The 23,977-nt window shown below is 41.1% G+C and overlaps 1 protein-coding gene across 7 annotated transcripts in view; it reads left to right on the top strand.

Annotated features, from left to right (window-relative positions):
* pkn1a (protein kinase N1a) overlaps positions 1-23,977 on the top strand; it is a 52,131-nt gene that overhangs the window by 23,694 nt on the left and 4,460 nt on the right. Inside the window, exons 1-18 of one of the 7 annotated variants that reach the window (XM_034586849.1) lie at positions 7,249-7,397; positions 8,367-8,561; positions 9,970-10,075; positions 11,638-11,786; positions 12,143-12,263; positions 15,984-16,129; positions 16,903-17,116; positions 17,494-17,688; positions 18,232-18,341; positions 18,460-18,603; positions 18,937-19,012; positions 20,112-20,241; positions 20,537-20,618; positions 21,358-21,437; positions 22,150-22,225; positions 22,853-22,944; positions 23,167-23,343; positions 23,731-23,793. In XM_034586849.1, coding sequence (XP_034442740.1) covers positions 7,356-7,397; positions 8,367-8,561; positions 9,970-10,075; positions 11,638-11,786; positions 12,143-12,263; positions 15,984-16,129; positions 16,903-17,116; positions 17,494-17,688; positions 18,232-18,341; positions 18,460-18,603; positions 18,937-19,012; positions 20,112-20,241; positions 20,537-20,618; positions 21,358-21,437; positions 22,150-22,225; positions 22,853-22,944; positions 23,167-23,343; positions 23,731-23,793 — 2,198 coding nt within the window. In that variant the 5' untranslated portion in view covers positions 7,249-7,355. Of the gene's footprint in view, positions 1-7,248; positions 7,398-8,366; positions 8,562-9,969; positions 10,076-11,637; positions 11,787-12,142; positions 12,264-15,977; positions 16,130-16,902; positions 17,117-17,493; positions 17,689-18,231; positions 18,342-18,459; positions 18,604-18,936; positions 19,013-20,111; positions 20,242-20,536; positions 20,661-21,357; positions 21,438-22,149; positions 22,226-22,852; positions 22,945-23,166; positions 23,344-23,730; positions 23,794-23,977 lie in introns of those variants that run through there. The other 6 variants (XM_034586812.1, XM_034586840.1, XM_034586802.1 and 3 more) reach the window with 6 other exon arrangements.

The raw sequence follows: 23,977 nt of genomic DNA, 5'->3' as shown, positions 1-23,977 counted from the left end.
GGGTTAAATGTCCAACACTGGCTGTCTCTGCCCTCATTCTCACGAGTGTGTTTGCAGAGGTTCAGGTCACCCGGTCATGATTCTTTCATTTATTTGTTTCCTCTTACTTGTGTATCACGTGAAACTGAAATGATTACTTGATGAAGTTGATTGTTTTGTTTAATATTGATTGAGCTAATTAATAATTGTAGTCATTTCCCAAGCAACAATGCAGACGATTTGATGGTCCCAGCTTCACAAATGCAATGATTTGATGCTTTTCTTTGTCTTTATATGATAGTAAATTGAATGTCTTGTTTATGTTGCGATATTATTGGTTTGAATATATTAAGGACATAGTCATTTACTACTTCTCTGTCCTGTTTGATGAACACAAGTGGCACAGTTGCTGATTCACCGCTGTTCTCTGCCCCATTTCTATCTCCTTCTTTCTTTTCCTGCTTATTTGTCTGCTTTCTGCTTCAACCCTGTGACCCTCTCAGTTGTGCCTCGTCGGCCTCTCTCCTCCCTCTCTTCCTGTCCCCATGCTGCTCGTTCTTTGTTTGCCTCGTCTATCGCTCTCTCCCTCTCAGCTCCTCACCAACCTCTTTTCATGAGCGTGACTGGACAAACTGGCTTTTGCTCCCGCCAGTATATTTTTTTCCAGTCTCCATTGCAAAAGGTCCTCTCGCTTATGATTGTACAATGTGTACTGGGAATTTATTTAATCAGTATCATAGTGTTTTCCTTACACATGAAGGCCACTGTTAAAACAACCTTTCCTTTGTAGGAAACTGTAAATGTTTAGCTGTTTTTAATTTCTCCCTCCTTGTCCACTCTTCATTCGTGTGCTTCACACACTGCACTATTTACCCTCGCTCCCTCTCTCTGCCATGTATGCAGTCCGTCAATCTGACGAGGAAAGGAAATTGTGTTTCCCCGCAGGTTTGTCTTTTCAGCAAATTAATACAAAGTGGCCCATGTGGTAGTGGAAGACATTTGCAGGAAATGATGTGCCAAGGTACTGTAAAATATGAGAGGTGGAGACTGATGCTTCTGTCATACTGTATGTGCTGCTGAGTGTATTTGCCAGCGAAACGTGATAGTTTTACCATTCATACAGTTTTTAGCCATGACAGCAGCTCTACACATGGAAATTTTGGTTTGACTATCAGTCAATCCACCAACTTTGGTCTAGACCAGGGGTCGGCAGCCTTTTCTATCAAAAGAGCCAAATTCTGGTATTATTCTATCCAGGTCTTATTCTCATAATTTTGCATATTCTGTAAAATGCCAATGCTATCGTTGCACATTCTTACTCCCCTGAGATTCATTAAATGCAACCTCCTGCAGAACTACCTTTTGAATCAGCCTCTTAAACCGTGTCCACACTATTGCGGATATTTTGTAACTTTTTCCTCTGCATTAGGGCCTCTTGTCCACAAATCACTAATATAGAGATTTGTACATTTTCCTCTGAAATAATACCATAAAGCACCTGACACAATAACTGTCCCTGGCACCTTTTTTGAATAAATAAGTCTTTAAGTTAACCAAGTTTAGTACGTAAAGAACTGCAGTAATCATGTTGAGTCTGAATTAAGGCCCACATATTGAATAGAGAATACACAAAAAGGAGGAAAAAAAACGAAAAAACATGGGTGATTAGAGGATTTTTACTGAAAGTGGTCACATAATTTGGATCCTCAAACAAGCTGGCACTCTTTCCCCTGTCGTCTGTTGCTTTAAAAGAGCTATCTCTCATCCTGTATCTTTGTTGAGTGTTGATTTGTTCCAGCACTAGGTCTTTTTCTTCCTCTTAGTTTTTGTTTCTCCTCTATCATTAACTGTGACAGTCAAAGCTCTACTGTCCCTCATCTTTTCAGACTGAAGCGACAGTTATAATGGCATTTTCACCCAACTTCAAATTCAGCCTCTCGAGAAGACGACACTGTAGACTTTAAAATGACTGTACCGGACACACCCAAAATCAACATCAAATGAATTCAGTACGTTTCAAAAACTTTTTGACAATATTTATTGTCACGTAACATAGAACTGAACATATATGTACGATTGCAGATATGTATAATGTTCTCTCATTAACTAAATAAAAGTAGGGCTGCATTTCAAAATAAGAGAAAATAAATAAAATGTGAAAATTGTGCATGTTCAAATAAAGGGCTTAACTTCAGAAAAATAAAATAAAGGGAGCAAAAGCTTGAATTTCCCTTTTTCTGTTTCACATCTTGACTCAAAAGTCTCAACCAATTTTACAGATAATAAATCTCAACACATCTTAACTAGTGGTGCACCGATGTATCGGCCGTATATCGGTAGCGGCCGATATTCGCTTCGTTTACTGCCATCGGCGTATCGGTAATAAACTTGACTTTCACCGATAACATTGGCCGATGTTCATTGGTATGTTTTCTGCAGCCTGCCAATCTGGCATCCAGATTATGGTACACTGACGCCGGGTTTACACCGGGCGCTGAAGTGCCGCGCCAAGGAAAGCCAGGCGCCTCCCATCCACCCCCCTGTTAAACCTTTGTGCGGTTCACATGGGCTGCGATGCGCCGCGCCGCGCCGGCGCCCTTCACCGATGGTTTCGGCGTGCGAGCGAGCGTATCGCGCCAGGAAACAGACTGAAAAATGATTTTAAACGATATAAATGACATATTTTATATGATATAAATGATCAAATATGCATCCCATACTTTGTATTCCCCTTCTGTTGTCCTGGAGTTTTAATTTTCCCAATCACATAATTAAATGTCCCCCTCTGCCCATCCACTACAGCCACACAAGCAGTCATATAGATAAAAAGAGAGAGGGGGGGGGGGCTAAAGGCTTGCTTGGAGAATACGTCATTTACCCCCGACACCCGACATTGAACGGGTTACATACAACAACAAGCGGAGAATCGCGGGCTGACCGGCGCGGAGAAATGCGGGTCCGGTGTGCACATGCGCAACAGGTACTACATACAAACAGCAGAGACAATGTCGGCAGCGTCGGCTCTGTGGGATTTCTTCACTGTCTCAGAGAAAGATCGCCGTTTAGCAATTTGCAAGACATGTTCAGCCGACATTTCAAGAGGGGGTAATACCACCAAGGATTTCAACATGGCATCTAAAGTTACACTTGTCACTTTTCATATTATTCAAGTAATAAACAAATATCGGTATCGGCTATCGGCTAGATTGTTGTTTTAAATATCGGTATCGGCCAAGAATTTCCTTATCGGTGCATCCCTAATCTTAACAATTGACTGTTTCTCCACTTTCTCCGTCTCACTCCTGTTTCTCCACTTTCTCCGTCTCACTCCTGTTTCTCCACTTTCTCCGTCTCACTCCTGTTTCTCCACTTTCTCCGTCTCACTCCTGTTTCTCCACTTTCTCCGTCTCACTCCTCTGTTTCTCTCCCTTTCTCCATCTCACTCCTCTGTTTCTCTCCCTTTCTCCGTCTCACTCCTCTGTTTCTCTCCCTTTCTCCGTCTCACTCCTTTCATGTGTAACTTGCCTCTAACTCTCATCTGTCTGCACTGTAGAGTCGCAATGTTTACCGCCTGGAATGCACAGACTTGATTGGCTGAGTAGTATCACGTGGGATGGCTTAACTCGCATGCAATTGGTCTGTGCGTTTCCTCATCCGCTAAACTACCGTAAAGACTACAAAAGCTGCGCTGATTACAAATAGAAGCGCCCCGTCAGGTTTTAAATCATAACCTTCTGTTTTGGCTGTAGGTCCGGGTCCGTACGGGGCGGCTTCTGGGTCTGGACCCGGACCGCGGTCCGCCTGTTAGTGACCTCTGCCCTACAATAACACAGGCCTCCCTCAGAAAAGGGCTGTGCTCTGTGGCCTTCTTCCCAGACATGTGTTTGCTAAAAAGTGAGAGAGGTTTTTGTGTGTGCGTGCGAGTACATCTCTTATTTTTTCCAACTCGCTTTTACAACCAAGCCTTCCATGACCTTCGTGTGGACACTGCCTCTGTCCTGGCGGGTCATTATCACTCAGCAGAAAAACTGCAGGCATTATCTCCACAGAGTCCTCACACACACTTGACACACAAAACTGCATGTTGCCCGTGTTCTATCTTGTCCTTCTCGGTCCAGCCCTGGGCTCTTCTACGCTGCTCACACAGTCTGATTAAATTAGGCCCGCTCAGCACTGTTATCTATTGAATTAGCCCGTCATTACTTCTGCAGACACCGCTGCTGAATGCTCCTTCCAGGGCAAGTTCACTAACGAGCTGCGTGGGATGTGTCACTCCTGTCTGTTAGCTTTCGCCATCTCTGTGGTGTTACACGAGGTCAGCAATGAGGGGATGAGGCTGAGTGTTGTATACGTCTCCTCTCTTAAACAGCTCAGCTCAGTTAATTGAAACTAAATTGAAAGTAAAACTAGAACCACTAGCTATTAATTTAGTGAGTAGTTGCTTTTGATCTCTGCTTGAAGTCAGAATCTGGAAAAGAGCACGTTGATGAACCCGGACAACCTCTCTTCAGTTCAGTTACACAATCAATTCAACATCTGACACATAATCACTTGGCAGTGAGACTGTAACTCAGCACAAACAGAACAATCCAGAGCCACGCTGATACACTCCAACTTCTTCTACGTAACATCAGTCACTCCCTCAGTGTTTCTTTTAGTAGCAGGTTTAGGTCACTGCACAGACATGGGGATGGGGAGGGAGTAACTGTGTCAAGTGAAAGTGGCATCTGGGCTGCAGTCAGCTTTTTCTCATCTGTCAGTCTGGATCAAAGAAAGGTCACGGCCTGGTCAGGTATTCAAGATGAAAAATTACAAACTTCCCAGGAAGATTTGTTTTTTCAAAGTTTGTTCTACAGGCAAGATATCCTGCTTCTATCTATTGAAAAGTCTCTTCCAGAACATGGAGGGTAATGCCACAGTTATGGGTAAAGATGTTAAGTGTAAATCCTGTGTGAAGTTTGCATCCTACAATCCCATTCATTTCAATAGGATCAATAATCAAACTGTCAACACTTTTTGAGGGAGTAAGTATTTATCATAAATAAGGTATACACAGGGTTAATGGGAATTTATTTTAACTTTTAAATTGCAAGTCTAGTGTCTTATTTCTTTATTGTATCACACCGTACTATCTTAAAAGTTATGATAATGAAATGGCCGAACTAGACAAACTTTTTACATTATATTTATTATGATGCCTATAGTGTATATGTGTATACATGTTTGACGTACTAATTACTGGTGGTGTTGAACTGGACTGCATATTGAGAGGCAATTTCTAACACCCCTATAATGTATGTAAAGAGCAATGATAAAACCAATTGAATTGAAAAAATCTAACTGTAACACGTTCTACTGTTATAGCTGCAGTAATACACATATAATTTAATTCACACATTTTTTCTAAATCACCCTTTTTCTTACATATAACAAGATCTCTGCCACCTTCCATTTTGGCAGTTATATTTTTTAAATGAAAAAATACGTAGCACTTTTTTATTTACCGGAGAGGCAGTAAATTAACTGTTTTCAATATACATGCTAATTGAAATAACAATTATTGCAGTTTTCACTACAGGTGCTAAGAATAATTATCTATCATTGGTTATGTATCTCTAATATAGAGTGAGAGCTGCCATGGACTTGGAACTAGTAAGATACAGTCTGCCTCTGCTCACCCTAAAGTCCCAGAGCCTCTCCCTCTTCAGCTGATGTCACATTTCTTTTTATGGGCTTACACAGATCTGTGAGGATTAGAGAGATGAGTCACTGTCATGTGGACAAACCACCAAACCACTGTAAAATTAGACATTATTTGCAAATTCTTTGTGCGACCAGATTCTGATGCAGTGAAGAAAATACCAACTTGGACTATTTTCCCGAAGCTCAAAAGTTGGCTGTGACCATGACAACAGTGTCAGTAGTGTCAGCGTTTAATGCGTTTAACTCGTCTATATCTCGTTTTATTCCTCCACAATATAACCAGACAACCAGTCATCATAGTGGTCAGTAAGGGTCTTTTATCATGAATGGCCGGTTATGTCATGTCTTTGTCTTTAGTGGAGTCACAGACCACTCCTTAATCTTTTCCCTCTGTTGTGCAGCCGTCAGAGGAGAGCAGACATTAGCCCGGGGTGTAACTGGGCTAATGTGCTGTAGCTGTAGCACAAGGCTAGCTGTTAGCTGTTTACTTCTTCCAGCTTTTTTTCTTTTTTCTTTTTTTAGCCCTCTGTCCAAGCGGCATCATTTCTGTCATAGTTTCCTTTTCAGCCTCTATCTCAATTGGGATTCCTGCAGTGGAGGAAGAACTCAAGTAAAAATACTACAATAACCTTTCTACTTTAGTAAAAGTAAAACAGTACTTGAGTGTAGCCATTCCCTAAAGCTACAGGAGTACTGGAGTAGAAAGTAGATATTTGCTGATATATGCAGATTAAAAGTGTAAAGTAATGGAAGATAATTCTAGTAAAGACACTACTTTAGTACAATAACAAAGTAAATGTACTTAGTTACATCCCCCCATTAGACAACTTTGATTGAACTTTGAACAAAAAAAACAGCCTGTACACTGTTGTGAAGGGACTTGCAGTACACCTGTAAGTTCATTTGTATTTTAGAGTGTAAAGAGGCCTTCATTTGAATAATCATTTACCAGTTTGTAGGATGATGTTTGAAGCGAGCCTTAGGACAATAAATCCACCCACTGCTGCTTATATAGAGATGTTATCATATTTTCAGATGATGGTGTATTTCAATCCAAAGGTCTTTCTATAGGGGAAGGGGAATCACCACTGGGATTTGTAAATGTAGAGCCCAAAGGGAACAAGAAGTCAAGCAGGCAACAGAAATGCATCGCAGTTACTCTCTGGCTTTGATCCAATACTTAGAAAACGCATCCTTCCCATGTTTCCGCCCTCAAGATTTTATCACCAACCCAAGTGAGTGCAAATTAAAAAATAAAAATCTGTCACAAATTCTCTTCAAGCCTGATCTGATAAAGTGTTTAACACAATTAGCTGAGGATGACTTGGTATCATACAGGCTTAGTGCCATAGATCTGAGAAGGATTCAAGAGGGAGGATGTGCTCTTGATGTGGAGAGTCTGTGTCGCTCGGCCTCCACTGACAGCAGCAAAATTGCAGAGGAAACAGGAAAAGCCTGAGAAGCTTGGTGTTAGGACGGATATCCTCTTTTGGAGGCGTTCCCCCTCCTCCCTCACTTAACTCTCCCTCTCTTTATCTCTTCTTTATGGTCCCCCCAAACCCGTTTAGCTCTCGGTGTGGCATTAACTCTTTGGCTGAGCTCGAGAGCAAACTACAGACTTCTGTTCTGTTCCTCTGTCATTTTTTGGGGGGAGAATACAATCTGAGGGAACTATGTGTTGGCATGGCGACGAAGAGGATGAGGACAGCTCGGAGGTGAAGTGTTATTGACTTGTTTGTTTGATTTGTGTGTTCCTGTAATAGCGGCCGTGTCGCTGTGATTTGTAGTGATTAAAGCGTTCAGGATCCTGCTGTGTTCCTGATTGTGTCTCCAGATAACACTCTGCTAGAGGTGATTTTGACAAACGCACATGATTATGATTAAGGCAGGGGGGGGGGAAGTTCTAACACATTTGTGTATTTTATCAAGTTAAGACTTTCATTTCTCACAGAGAAGAACCAGATCATGAGAAATGTCTGAAAAGAGGACAATTTCTATTTCACTTTAATGTTTGTGTACAGTATTGAGTTCTACCCCATTGGGCAGGAAGACTTCCCTGAAAATGGCTTCTCTAATGATGACTTCAGTATTTCTAAACAATTCTTGTTGTATTAAGCTCTAACGCTGCAGATTTGTTTTGAATTATTAGAAACACTGAACAGGATTTGTCATTCCTGACTGCTCCTGTTCTCTCTTTTCTCATCATCTTGCTTCATTTGTCTATTTTTTTAACCCAACTTTGCCATTTTTCCTCTGCCACCTATCAGTTTCCATTCTCCCTCTGTATCGCTTTCCTTCCATTCCTGCCTTATCCTGCTCAACATCTCTTCCTCTCATGTCTGCCTCATTGTCAACACTGCCTCTTACCAAGCTGACTTTTGTAAATTAAGCCTTGTATTTTTATGACAAAGGTTCTAATTACCCTGTGCGCCGGCGTAGCTGGAAGCAGGGGGGGGGGGGGGGGGGGGGGGGGTGTGTGTGTGTGTGTGTGTGTGTGTGTGTGTGTGTGTGTGTGTGTGTGTGTGTGTGTGTGTGTGTGAATATTACTTAGGAGGGCATCTCCAGATGATTCAATTTTGGAACTGATTGTTTTTTTCCTTCAGTTTATATTCACTTTGACTTAACTTCTCTTCACATGTTCCCCATTCCTCCCTCTCTCCTTCTGTCTCTACCCAACCCTCTAGAGTGACCCAGGTGGGCTGTCGGTTCTGGAGCAGCTCGGTCTGGACCAGAACTCAGATTTCTCAGACTCCAGTGTGCAGCAACTACTGGACGAGCAGCGCGAAAGGATCCGCAGGGAGATACGCAAGGAACTGAAGATCAAGGAAGGAGCTGAGAACCTGCGCAGGGCGACAACTGACAAGAGGAATGTTCAGCAGGTCAGCCGGCAGCCACTTTATTCTCTGCAGATCCCTGTTCTTTTTTTTCTTTTCAAAAGGTGACCAACATATGATGTTTGAAGCGGTTTTCTGTATCATCAGAAATCGTCAGGGATTTTTCTAAGAAGACAATCAACCAGAATGTACGAGAATGTTCTTATCTGGTTTGTCTCTACAGAAAGTTAGGTCTTTCTGAATGTTTTTTTAAATCCGCAGATGAGAAATCTTTCACAAGGCTCACTGAGCAGAGAGCATAAATTTCCACATTATGAGGCCGGGATATTCCCACAGCGCTCTGCCTCATGATCACACAGGTTCACATGTTTACTTCCTGGAGCTACACACCACAACTGCTGGGCAGCAACAGCAATCAGCCTCTGTCTGTTGCTACAAGTGAGCAGCACCACTCGAGCACTTGGAGGATGAAATGCTCGGCTAATAGGCAATTATAGGTATTAAGGGAGGAATTTCTGCCAGTTACTTAGATTTTGTAATTGCCAATAAAAAGCATTTCCGGAATACTGCCTGCAGTCTGAAATGTAATTTAAAGATTTAAGCCACAGCACACTGAGAATTTAAGAGGCATGTTGTGATCATTCTAGTGGCACATTTTTATAGGTAAAAACCTTTACCCAGAAAGTCTGAGGTTGTTTTGGCATTAAACTATTAGAAGTAGAGATTGTTTCAAGTTTAGGCACAATAATTCACTCCAGTGTCATTAAACTTGTTTGATTTAAAGTGAATTAACACAGAAGGACAAACTCTGCTTGACCAATTACCTTACAGCATTTTTATCATAGAGAACTTCTCAAAAAGGCTCAGGCTATTTGCCTAATGCAGAATGCATTATGTTTATTCGAGCATGACTGATGCATCGGTTGGCAACAAACAATTTGCCAATATGAGCCTTTCATAGACATTGTATTCACATCAGCTTTTATATTTGCTACGCGCCAATATGAAAACATTTTTTACACAAACAATGCGGAAAAGTCTAATGTTAACATTTAACGTGAAATGTGTTTATTTTCTTCATTGAAATTCTATATATTTGGTTGTTTGTGTTCCTCTTTATTTATAGTTATTATTTATAATGAATTCAAGCCTCAATTGCATTTTTTTGTTGTAAGCATTTGATATCAGCCCTCACAAATCCAGATTGGTCAGGCTCTGTCTTATTACCTCCACCAAGGAGGTTTGTTTTCACCCCTGTCCTGGTTGGTTGGTTGATTTGTTTGTATGTAATTATTATTATTATTATTATTATTATTATTATTATTAATAATAATTATTGCGTTTTTCTAGAACTGGTTGTGGTTGGTGCTTTACTGGTACTCTGAAAAAAGATGCACTCTTAATAATTCAAATCTCATTAAAAAGAAGTAAAACATTTTAATTTTGTGTGCAGGTGGACAGTCAGCTACGGTCTTCAAACCGCAGGCTGGACGATCTGCATGCTCAGCTGCAGGAACTGGATGCCCACATTGTGGTGAAGGGAGGAGAGGAGAATGAAGGTGTGTTTTAAAAACTTCTGTCATCACATCGAACATGGCCTTTTGTTACCTTAAGTTCGGTATAACCACCAATGTTTCACATTAACACACAAAATCGCAAATCGTTAGAATCACATCGTTAGTAAAGCTACAGGTTGTGATTTGTTATTGAGGTGTGCTGCTCATCATATGAACTTGTCTTATTCCCACATTTAGAAAAAAAAAACTATAAGTTAACAGATTTGGTCGTTTATGAAAACTAATGATTTAATGTCAGTCAGTTGATCACATATCACAAAGACCATTCTCCAGGGACTGGCCTCTTCGAAATGACAGATCAATGGATAGAACAAATTGATCTGGGAAAATCTGTGGTGCATTGGTTTGATTTCTAAAAAACTCATTTTGGATTCCAGAAATCTGCTTTGGACTGGATTTATTCCCAATTATCTGAAAGAATGCAAGCCCTTAATATAAATGGATCATTTTCCCCCTCTGAACGTTGAGTGTGGGGTGCCCCAAGTTTTTCTTTTTTGCCAAGGAGTTTTTTGGGCCTCTACTTAATTTGATATATATAAACGATATTTCATGTGCATCAATCCAATCATAAATTGTACATTGAAGGCTTTTTTTTAATGGTTTCTAGAAAATGACACTTGCTGAACCTGAAGACATGAAGTATAAATACTGCTTAACATAATTCATGGCAGATAATTTACAGTTGTGTCTTTAAAAAAAACCTCATAGTGAATTCAGAATTGCTTTAGTCTTAAAGGGGACATAGCATGCAAATTCCACTTTGTTAGTGCTTCTACAGGTTAATGTGGGTATCTGGCATGTCTACCAACCCCAAAACTCTGGGGAAAAAACACTCGCGCGTTTTGTTATAGTTCCTCTAAGTCAGAAACGTCATGCTTGAGCGACTCGATTGCGCTTCCTGGGTATTGTGTCGTAACAAGGAACTGGAAGTCTCCCTACATGGTCTTGGCCCGTTGAATGGCGGGGTTCGGGGGTAAATGATGGTCTTCATAGCCCCCCCCCCCCCACCTCTCTTTCTCTCTCTGTCTGTCTGCATGTGTGCTTGTAGTGGATGGGCAGAGGGGGACATTTAATTATGTGATTGGGAAAATTAAAACTCCAGGACAACAAGGGGAATACAAAGTATGGGATGCATATTTGATAATTTATATCATATAAAATATGTAATTTATATCGTTTAAAATCATGGGGGGAGAGGGGGGAGGGGGGAGCTGGCTCATTAGCATTTAAAGGAACAGGCACTCAAAACAGGTCACTCTGTGGAGGGCTGTTTTATACAGGGTAAAAAGGGTGCTGTTTTATATGATCCTTGTGGTATTTTGACCAAAGTATGTTACAGACATTTCATTAAGACCCCAAGGAACCATATCAACTTGTGGTAAAATGGGCATGCTATGTCCCCTTTAAGGACATTAACCTGGAATGAAACAATATTGTTTGACATTAAATAAGATTCATTCAAGAGCATTTAACATTTTTAAACCCGTGTGTGAATCCTCGTCTTGTTCCTTTTTATATCATCATCAAACTTCTTCCCTCCACAGATGAGTGCCCTCAGTCTCCCGGGGCAGAGAGCCGAACGTCAGCCCACAAGGTACGCATCGCTGCCCTGGAGAGACAGCTCAACATTGAGCTCAAAGTCAAACAGGGGGTCGAGAACATGATCCCCATCTACGCCAATGGATGCACCAAGGTACAGGATTCAGACTCTGTCCACACACACACCTACAATATACACAGCAAGTGGCTGTTAACTGCCAGTGTGTGTTCATGTGTTACAGTCATGATCCACAACCTTTCAGTTTGCTAACTCAGATGTTTATCTCTGAATGCAAACATCCTCTGACACATAGGAACCCTTCCCCCTGTGCGCACCTCATCACGTGGTTACTTCAAATTTCCCCTCCCCCTTGTTTAAGCAGCATCTGTTTCACTTCACCTTGCACCACATATTGCTCTGTCATTGAAACACATATTTCTAGTTTTATGGTGTTTTTTTTAGCTTCCAGTCATATAATTTGCTCATTGTTTTGTTCCTGGTTTAATCAGGATAAGAAGATGTTGCAGACGGCCCAGCAGATGCTACAGGACAGTAAGACCAAAATCGACATCATCCGCATGCAAATCCGCAAGGCTGTGCAGGCCACCGAGCACAATGACGACACACAGAGTAAGTTTGAGTGACCGGGTAAATGAGTGAATACAAAGTATTGCTGACACTTAATTTATAATGTTGTACCAGTATAGTTGAACACACTTGTGACCATAGTGTTGCACAACAAGTTTACATCATGTTTAGTTATTCACATGGTGGCTGGTAAATTCTTGAGTCAACATTCAAATATTTTTGTTTAAATGTATGTGGTTGCAATGGGAAATGGCTACGATCTTAAAATTGAAGTTTTTCAAAAAGTACAATTAGGTGCATGTACCCAAGATAAACAGTCGTTTTGGAAAAATATACCTGCATACCATCATAATACTGTATATTTATACTGAACATAATTCATGGAACAGACAAAGTGACATATCTACAAAATATACTTAAACAAACATGTTGTAATTATTCCTCGAGTGTAGATGTCAAGTGAGCTCAACTGTAAATTTCAGACGCTTCCTGTGATAGAAGACATGTAAAACTGCTAAGTTTTCCTGTGTGGTTTATGACAGTGGGCAGCTGGCATTGACAGGATGCTCCTCACTGGATCGTGTTCATGTCCTGGTGGAGTCTGCAGTCTTGCATCCTTTTTCTCTGCTTGTCAAACATTTTGTTCTGAGCAGTGGCTCCAAAATTCACAGGCACACAATAACAGAGACCGATCATTCAAAGTGCTGTATCACTGTTTTCATATTTCCCAGCCTGGTTGTTGTGGGGAAGAAGATGATTGTTCGTGTGTGTGTGTGTGTGTGTGTGTGTGTGTGTGTGTGTGTGTGTGTGTGTGTGTGTGTGTGTGTGTGTGTGTGTGTGTGTGTGTGTGTGTGTGTGTGTGTGTGTTATTTAAGGCCTGTGAAATGGCTCAGCTGGCATGTCACCACCATCAGTCAAATCCACACACGTATGTAGAATATATATTTTCTTTAATTTAAAAACAACCTTCCAACAAAAGGACCAGCTGCTGAATAGTCTCTTTGACACATACACACACACACACACAGACGCAGTTTTTAGAAGTAGAGCAGCAACATTGTAACAGATTGTGATCTTGTGCAGTTTTGATATAATTGAACACAATATGCAAAACGCACAAATGTGTTCATTTGACTAGTGTATTCTTAAACTGGTCAAATATCCAAACAAGCAAACTTGTGACTTCCAGTTCCTCCTCCATTGTTATTTCAGAACAGGTGAATGAGTCTCTGTAGGGCTGTGGAGCCATATGGCCCCTCTGGCGGTCAAGAGAGCTGCAGCAGGGAGGGAGCACTGGGAGAGGGTAGAAGTACAACACAGATTTGAAAGATTGTGTGTTCCCTTTGGGACCCTACTGCTAATGTCAGACTGAGGGAGCTGATGGCTGGAGGGAAGTGGGTGTCTTTTAAGGCCAAAAAGATAATGGCTATTTTGGAAGAGTTATTTTAGGGCCTTTTAAGGCCATACTGTATCTGTCTGTGTTGTAACCTGATAAAAATAGTATGGATGTAAATGACCAGTGAGAGCGGCAATTGTTTTGTGTTCTTGGAGAGTACCATGACTTGTGACTCCAGAGGAAGCTGCGTGAAATCTGATTAACAGCCTCAGGCGATGTCACTTCAGTTAGCATCGGTCGGGGCTGCAAACTATGAACTGCATTGTAAGTAACGATGTAGGTTTGTTAGGTGCCAGGTTTTGAAAAGAAAGAAGGATCTGTAGAATAAAAAGAGTGAATGTCTCTAGTTCTGCAGCATCAGTTTTGATCGTGTTTTTATTTTTGTGATGTTAAAGCAAGTGGAGTGCCCTTATAATAGCTTAGTTCTTCTTAAAGTAATAATGTTGTGCCAGTGTCCTACATAGTCTCTGGATCTTTCTTGATTATTCACTCTGTCTTTTAAAGCACACACAGAGACAGGGTTGTGTGTGTGTGTGTAGTGTACACAGACAGACTCCAGGCACCACACCCGGTGGAGGGGTCATCTAGCAGGGTCTGGGCTCCAGGCAGAACACCTTATTAGGAGATAAAAGCATCCATATCCCTCTCCACCCCTACCCCCCTCTCTTTTCCTTTCTTTCTCCTCCTGTCTCATGCAGCGCTCTGAACAGCTCATAACTCATAAAAGTCATTTTAATCACTCCTCAGTGTCCTTCTGTCCTTTCTCCTCACTAACCCAGTCATTTGAAAGTCAAATGCACCTTTTTGATTATTATTTATCCTATTTTCCTGAACCTTATCTCACGCCTCCTCTCCTTATCTGTGTGTTCTCCATTGTGTGTGTTGCCCACTGTGAGAGGCTGCTACCGTACCATTAGTCGAACCACTTGGCTGTTATGTTGCTTTGCGGGTGCGACTCTGAGGCTGACCCCATGTCTGTCTTTCCAAGTGAGAGAGTTTTAGGTTGTTTTTGTCCGTTTTTTTTTTTTTGATGCCTCCATGTCTGTCCATCCATTCCATTCCTGTGAACATGATATCTCAAGAACATCTTAAGGGAATTTATTCAAATTTGACAAGAATGTTCAGTTGGACTCAAGGATGAAATGATTAGATTTTGGTTGTCAAAGGTCACAATCATGGTACAGCCATAGGGGATTTCATTACATTTGGCATAAACATTCACGTGGAATCAACGATGACACGATTATAATTTCGAGGTCAAAGGTCAAGTTCACTATGACCTCAAAAAAAACCTTTTTACCTTGAACGTCTATCATGAATGATGTTATCTTAACAAGGTCTCGAGCGAATCCTTTCAAATTTGTCACAAATGCTCACTTAGACTCATGGATTAACTGATTAGATTTGGATGGTCAAACTTCAAGGGTCACAGTTTTCCTCACAAAACATGTTTTTGGGCACTTGAACATGATACCTCAAATCTCCCTTTTGACCAGTTGTCTCTTGGACTTAAAAATGAACTGATTAGATTCCATTGGTCAAAGGTGAAGGTCACTGTGACCTCATGTGATTCTGGAAAAAAATGTATGAAGAAGCCTGAAACTGCACTGGTCTGCAGAGGCATACAACCACAGGGCGGTAATTCCAGTGTTTTTCTTTTTTAGCGATTCTGTTGATTCTGCTTTAATCTACTTAATGTTACCAGGTCTTTTTTATTAAATTAGTGAAATGAAGAATTATCAGTGTTTTATCTAAGGAAGAAGTTGCATTGTTGAGAGGGCATTAGTTTACAGTGGAAAGTCACTGGATATATGAAGATTTATATAATGCCTTATATGTTTCCAGTATGTGATTAATTTGTTAATTATATATTGTATTAACTGTGATGTCAAGATCAGATTTTTCTAGTATGGCATAAGTGTTTACTGGATAAACTGAGGGAAGTGATTTTTGTAAAGATAAAGTTATAAAAATAAAAATTCACAAGAAAGTTAGATATCTTTTTTTCTCTGTTTGATTTTCGAGTTGGGAGATAAGAGGAGAAAACCATTTGGAAACAGAGGCTGGAGCTTAAGTTAATGCTGCTTACTGAAGAGAAGTCAGAGGCTGTTTACCTCCCTCCAGGCACTGCTAATGTTTTCTCTGACTGATTCTTCTGTAATGCATGACATGCATTAAGGCATTAACCTAACTTGGTGTGCCCCTATAACACTCTGCTGCCAAAACAAACAACTGGAATTTCAACATTTAACTATAGAACATAACTGATTAAAAGATCCAGAAATGAAACAGTGAGTCCTTTGCAATGTGCATTGTATAATATCTTCCGTCCACAGTAATGGTATTTGTCCACTCCACTGTTGCAGGTAACCAGGACATGTGCGGGGTGGAGCTGCGAATTGAAGAGCTGAGGCATCACTACAGGGTGGAACATGCTGTTGCTGAGGGGGCCAAAAATGTGCTCAGACTTCTGGGGGCCAGCAAGGTTCAGGACAAGAAAGCCCTGTCTGAGGTTAGACCGGACACACACGCACACACGCACACACGCACCCTGCTCAGTTCAAAGCATACACTTCCAATCTTTTCTTTGTTTTACTTTTACTTCAGGACAAACACATTTGAACTCCTATGACCTTCTGTTGTTTTTCTACCAATTCATAGTTTCCCTGTACAACAACTATTTGTGTGTATGTACTCATAGTTTTACTACTTTACCTTCCAATTGGTTCTTAAATTATTATGCATCTGCATCTGTGACGGCCATGGCTGCTGGTATTTCTGTTTTGAATATGTCCGTCTGTTAATCTGCCCATCAAACTCTCGTGAATGTGACCTCAGGAAAGCCATAAGGGAATTTCTTGGACTGGACTGAAGGATGAACTGGCTAGATTTTAGTGGTTAAAGGTCAAAGATGACTGTGAACTCATAAAACATATTTTTTAGACATAACTCACAGATTCATATGTTAATAATTATATAAAAAATACAATTAAATTATATGTATTAAAAGACTTAAGGTCTGGATGGACATGATTGTGTGCTGGAACTTGGTTGGCGGAGCAAACGACCACAAGGCATTAGTTCTAGTCTTTGGTATTGATCGCTTGTCTAAACCATTCCTCTTGAATGTGTTTTGTGAAATGTGACTAAAATATGACGGTAGGGATGGATTGTGTGGGATTGGATGAAGAGTTAATAGTTCATTGAGGGTCCATCCAACTATTTAAGCCATCACTCAGTGGATGTAAAGGTGTGTCACACCAACACTGTGTTGATGCTTTGCAGGCGCAGTCTCGCCTGAGTGAGGCGTCTCAGCGGTTGGACCTGCTGAGAGACGCTCTGGACCAGCGTCTGGCGGAGCTGCCAGAGGACCACCCCAAGGCCAACATCATCAAAGAGGAGCTGGTCCTGGCCTCCTCCCCTGCCTTCAGCCCCCGCCACGGTGCCCCCTACCGCCACAACCAGTACAGCACCCTCAACAAACCCTCACCCCTCACTGGTATGTTACACAAAAAGAAGCTATACAGCAGTCTGTTAAGACTCAGTGTGTAGGTTTATCTAATTTAATTTCATACTTGTTTTTACTCTAGCATGAGAACGTATGATTCATAAAGTTGCCATGTTGCCTTATAGTTCAGTAAAAATGAGCATTATAACCCATGTATGTTATGTGAACCCATATGTTCATGTATGAGATGTCCGTAATGGCTGGTCATTGATTTTCAGGCTGATTCTTTCTAATTGCTGTTTATATACATTTTATCAGTGTGTCTTGACAAATTAAAAGACTTCACATCTTTCTTTGTTTCCATTTATGATCTGCTGGTGTTTTGGTCCGTAGTTGGTTGCACCTGAGTAGTTTTCCTCTGTCTCCAGGTACCCTGCAGGTGCAGCTGCTGGGCTGTGTGGGGTTGCTGGAGGTGGTCCCAGGTCGCAATAAAGGGATGGCCGTCATGCTGCCCTGTCACAGCCCTGGAGACACAAGGTCTTTCATGAGGGGTAGCAAGGGACTCTACGGACGGAGCGGCTCAGTCAGTGGAAAGACGCCCAGCAAAACAGATGAGCTCTCATGTAAGTGTATCTCCATCTGAGGGGCATTCAGTTCAACAGCTTTAAAAATACATAAGCCCTTTTGATTTTACTTAATATTGTACATCTTTATATACTAAATTCATTTTAGGGTGATTTAAATAACAGTTTTTCCTTTACAGATATATACCCTGTTGTGTCAGTGTCTTTTTCAGGGCAATATAGCGACGTTACCAATCCATAGTAACTACATTAAATGTAGATGTCATTATGGCTGAGCCAGTACGTGCTTTAGGTTGCTGAGGTTGGCCACTGCAGTTCAGCACTCACACATCAGGGCACAGCAGCATCAGCAAATTTATCTGGATTACCTCAATGTCCTGAGTTGGCAATTCACAAACCATGTTTTTAACATCTTGCACATCCTGTGTTTTCTCCAGAGATATTAATGACACTCATTAATCAATACTAAAATTGTGTTATGTATAATTGCATAAGCATCCTATAGCTTTTATCTCTATACTGGTAAGGGCTGTATAGGAAGGTTGCCTATGGAGGAAATAAGTGTGTATGTGTGTCGTGCAGCTGAGGTGAGTGCTGTGCTGAAGCTGGATAACACAGTGGTTGGCCAGACATCCTGGAGGACTGTGGGAGAACAGGCCTGGGACCAGACCTTTACCGTGGAGCTGGAAAGGGTTAGTAGATACACACATCAACTAGTAGAGTGTCCTTTCAATAAAGTAAGACTGCTCTTTCCATGTGTCGGTCTGTATGTACCTGTGTCCCACTGTTGTGTGTCTGTGTATGTTTCAGACGCGAGAGATGGAGATCGCAGTTTACTGGAAGGATTACCGCTCGCTGTGCGCTTTGAAGTACCTGAAGCTGGAGGAGTTCCTGGACAACCAGAAACACAGAGTTCAGCTGGAGCTGGAGCCTCACGGCCTGCTGCTGGCTGAGGTACACGCCAAAACACACACACACACACACACACACACACACACACACACACACACACACACACACACACACACACACACACACACACGATGATGTCCCTGCATAGATGACACCCATCTATGAAAGTGCTATAAATACATACAAAGATATTCAAATGTGCACATATACACCTACCCACACACAATCACACACACACACACAGGCTGTCAGATGCACCTGTGCTCAAAAACACTGCTTTGATATAGCTTACTTGAAAGGTACAACCATCTAAGTGTGATACGTGGCTGCTGTGTAGTTCCCACGTTTCATGTTTGTGTGTGTGTGTGTTTCCAGGTGACCTTCTTCAACCCAGTAATTGACAGAGTTCCTCGTCTCCAGAGGCAGAAGAAAGTCTTTTCTAAACAGCAAGGTGAGGACTAGTCAGAACAGACAGAAGACAAAGACAAATAATCTGAATTGAGAAATAACAGGGTTTCCCATCTTATTTTTCTGCTCACCATTATTAGAAAAATTCATACAGTGAAGCATTTAGTGCAAATAAGGTTTTATCTTCTTGACCAGAAGCAAAGCACGCTGCTGTTTGTCCCTAAGTCCACTGTACTCTCATTTAGACCACAGCACCTTCTAGTGGTGTCTGACAATGTATCTTCATGATTATTTATGTAGCATTTGTCTAAACACAGTTATAAAGTCCCTCACTCAAACAAGAAAAATAACAGACATATTTAAAAGCAGAAACTAATCAGGTCGATGACTACTGACGCTTTCCAGCGATCATGAAATTTCGGGGGTATCATTTAATTTAGATAGAGTATTCCAGAGAGGGATGATGCATGAATATTGTAAATTCCCTTGTGAATATCGGGCAACAATTTTTACGCATAAAGTGACATTTTCACTATCTCATTGTAGTTTTTTTTTTTTTTTAATAAGCAATCCTGGCCCTTTTAGGACTTCTTTAACTTGGACATCTAGAATGACACTCAGTTGAGTGTATATTTGCCAAAGCTTAACAGTCCCCTTATAAAACCACATTTGAATTCACGAGATCCACATTTGATTTGGAGCTGCACCATCAGTCCCCTAAACATGACTGATTCTTTTGATCAAGATCCATGAATTAATTAATGAAAATGTCACGCAATGTTCAAGAAAGGGAAATTAATTCATGGATCTGCCCCATAATCCGGATCGGCATCAAAATTGTATTGATTCTTCCTTGGCCCTTATCCCATCATTCCACCAAGTGTCATAGGAATCTGTTCTGTTGTTTTTGTATAATCTCACTTACAAATGAACTTACAAACCAAACAACCAACAAATGGACAGGGCTGAAAGCATACCCTTCTTGGCAGAGGTAATAAACAATGAATAATATATTGATGGTATCTGTTGTGTGTGTGTGTGTGTGTGTGTGTGTGTGTGTGTGTGTGTGTGTGTGTGTGTGTGTGTGTGTGTGTGTGTGTGTGTGTGTGTGTGTGTGTGTGTGTGTGTGTGTGTCTTTTCAGGCAAGGCATTCCTTCGGGCTCGCCAAATGAATGTTGATATCGGGACATGGGTGAGGCTGCTTCGAAACGCCATTCCAACTGTCAACAACTCAGGAACCTACAGTCCCAACGCGCACAGTCTTAACTCCGGGTGAGATACACATGCACTTCGTGCCTAAGCCACACAGGTGTTGACGCACACACACACATTCATCATCTACATGTGACGTTTGATAGCTGTCAGCAAGACTTTGCTATCAAACAGCAACAGCCTTCCTTGAACCTTATTCCTTGTGTTTCCTGGCAGAGAATAAAGCATGTGATGCTTTGTCTGCCCCGTGTCTAACAACCCCTCTGTGTTCTGCTCTTGTCTGTTCATTTGTCCGTCTGCTTCGCTGTGTTGGCCTGTTTGTGCATGTGTGCGTGTGTCTGTGTGAAATTTTCAGGGAGATCTCTGTGGAGAAGTTGAGTCTGGACGACTCTCCAATAAGAGGCGATTACAAGAGAGACACGGACACACACACTCCGGTGAGACAGACAGAGACAGAGGACGCCCAGGAAATGGGGGAGGTGTGTTTGAGAGGTTGGGTCTACTGTAGTAAAGCCACTGTGGAACGGGACAAAGAAAATCCAACCCCTTTTAACTGTGATGAACATAATAATCCATAATTAAAAAAAATATAAATAAGGTTTTTATTAACAATTCAGTTTAAGATTGGACTTTATTTTAAAGTTAAACAAATGTGGTTTAGATTTCTGTTCGTACAAACATTTTAAAGAAGTTGTCATTATTACAAGTGAAAGGGACAAATATAGTTTTCTGGTGGGCCCCATGAGGAGTATACAGAAATAAAACTGTTGATAAATAAATAAATGTATTATTGGTTATATTTACATGTTAAATTATGTTAGTTAGCCCAAACTGAAAAGGGTCTTGATCATTACATACCTTTAGTTAATATGACAGCAGGTTGGTGGATGACAACATTAGATCTCCTCTGTGAGACGCATATATGACAGAACACTTCCGGTGTGATTGTCCTCAAGTTATGTTCTTGACCACAGTGTCTCCAGAAACTGCACTTGGGTCTAACCAGTCAGGTTTTAAATACGGAGCACGTGTGAATCAGTGAACGTTTGTCTGTCACATCCAAGCTGTTGTAAAACCATGTCTCTTGTTTTCCTTCTTGTGTCCTCTCATCTCTCCGTCCCTGTGTCTCTCTGCATCTTTTTTCGTTTGTTTCTTTCCTCGCATGTCTCCCACCAGGACCAGCTTCCAGTCATTGAGCCCTTCTCCCCCCCAGACCTCACCCCTGAGTGCCCTGTCCGAACCCCACCCGTTAGCAGGTACACACTCGCACACAGTCACAATGTGTTCATTTTTTTATATATATATATATAAAAATGATGGCTGAAATAGAATGCTGGTGTACTCAAACTCAGGTATGTTGACCACTGCAAGCCCCAATCCAAAGGTTCCGGCACTTAAAGTCAAGTACTATGCGCCAACCAGGGGCTTTTTTTTTCGGGGTACAAAGTTTTACCCGGAACAAGGAGTTCCTGCAAAGGATCCTTGTTCCGGGATAGTTCCAGTTGTCGAAACGCAGGTCTCATATTTTCTGTATATACTCTGTTTGTCTGTTCTTCACTTTTCAAGTTGCACATTTGGACTTTTTACAGCCGACGTTTTGACATGTCACTGTAAGAAAATAATCAAATAACATCAGTAATGGCTGACCTCCAGTTCCAGGATCCTGTGATTGGTCATATTTGCTCACTGTCATACTGTCAGGATACAGTTAAGACACTTAACAGATGAGGGAGCCATGAAGGTTCCTAATTTACACCTCTACTTTTTATGCTATGACCAGTTCAATCTATTTTCCTGAGACTGTTATATTTAAATACTTTGTGCACAGAATACTCGACCCAATGTCTCACATTACAATTGATGCTGGCATGTATTATGAGCAGTCGATATGTGTCTAGTCTTTGCTTTTTTGTATTTTATCAGCCACTGTAAAATAATCATGTTGACTGTGTGTGTCCATCTCTCCAGTAAGCAGAGAAAAGGTCCTCTGTCCCTGCAGGACTTCAGGCTGATCGCTGTGTTGGGCAGGGGACACTTTGGGAAGGTACACTTTTTTAGTAAAGCTTTGTTTTCTTTATCAATGAGACTTTGTAACTTGGAATCAAAAAGACAGGTCAGCATTAAGACAAAGAAGAAAGCTGCTCAATGTGGTAACAAATGTATTCACCTAATGCCACGAAAAGCTTTGGACTGAAAGGGGCATAATAATTATCTCATTACCAGAAAACTCATACACATAAGAAAGTGTAAAAAAAAAAATAGCCTTTTTGCGATCTTCATCCCATAAAGTTCCTGTATTGATTAACACATTAAGCATATTTTCCACCCACCCTGCATTTAATGGCTTCCTTCCTTTTTTGTGAAAAACTTTGTGCAAACTGTCATGGCTGCAAGAGCCTGAAAAACTGATAGAAATTCATCTTTTCATACAGATCAATCATATTGGGTTCGAAAACTGTTATAAACAGAAAAAAGGTTGTGGTTTTAATGCATCTAAATCAGACTTCTTTGAAAAGTATTGGTAGGTTTTTAATGATTTCAGTTTCTCCTCGTCACTAAACCAAAAATCTTGTACATCTACACGTCGTCAGTTTCACCTTTACAGGTTTTGTACATTTTTTAAAGAGAAAAACTAAGTCCCTTTTTGCTGCTCGTGTCTGTCTATCTCTAGGTGTTGTTGTCAGAGTACAAGAAAACCGGCACAATGTTTGCCATCAAAGCCCTGAAGAAGGGAGATATCGTATCCCGGGATGAGGTGGAGAGGTGCGTGTTTGTCTTCCTGTGTTTGTGTGTGTTTGGTTCCTGTTTTTCATCCTGAATCCTCACTGCATTTCTCCTCATCTGTATTTCAATGTATTAATCTGTGTTGCCGTGTCTTGTATCACCATGATAACAGTTCATCTGTGGGCTGAGTGTGGGTGTGTCATCGACCACAGTAAATACCATCTAATTATATGTAAATATCCTTTTTGTCTCTCTCCCCAGTCTGATGTGCGAGAAGCGCATCTTTGAGACCGTGAACATGTCGCACCATCCCTTCCTGGTCAACCTGTTTGCCTGCTTCCAGACATCAGAACACGTGTGTTTTGTCATGGAGTACACAGCAGGAGGCGACCTGATGATGCACATCCACACAGACGTCTTCACAGAGCCAAGAGCTGTGTACGTAACTGACTTTAAAATATATTAACAGGAAAAGTTGTGAAAAACATCCAGAGCAAATGACTCAGACATTTAAAAGTATTGTTTTTGACTGCAGTGCATTAAACTGTAAATCTTTGAGTCTCATTTTCTTTTCAGTAAACATGTGTTAACCATAGTAGCAATAGTTTTTAAGTAGTGTGTCATCTTTTGTTCTACATCCACACAAGCAGTGCCCCTCAGCTCAAACACCAGTGCCCTTTTCAAAGCAGTAACAGTTCAGTGCAGCAGCTGGCAAGCAGCTGGTTGGCAGCCTTCAGACAGTAGTTTTGGTTGTGGCCTGAAAGCAAAGTTAGTGTTGTTTTGTTAGTGCAGCTGTTTAATAGTGTTTCTTTGCTTTGACCTCAGGTTTTATTCTGCCTGCGTGGTTCTTGGACTGCAGTTCCTTCATGACCATAAGATTGTGTACAGGTGAGTGGAACCAAAACATACCTCGCTGACCACTCAACAGCTGAGGTGCAAAAATACTTTCACGTCTTCTATGTCCCGGAGCAAAATTCTGACTACAAGAAGAAAACACCTACCTACTCAAATGTTAATAATAAACTTTATTTATATAACACTTTCTTAACAAAGTTACTAAGGGATTAAAAAA

The sequence above is a fragment of the Hippoglossus hippoglossus genome, chromosome 1 (genome assembly GCF_009819705.1).
Source record: "Hippoglossus hippoglossus isolate fHipHip1 chromosome 1, fHipHip1.pri, whole genome shotgun sequence".
Lineage (NCBI taxonomy): Eukaryota > Metazoa > Chordata > Actinopteri > Pleuronectiformes > Pleuronectidae > Hippoglossus > Hippoglossus hippoglossus.
This window is presented reverse-complemented; position numbering and strand designations above follow the sequence as displayed.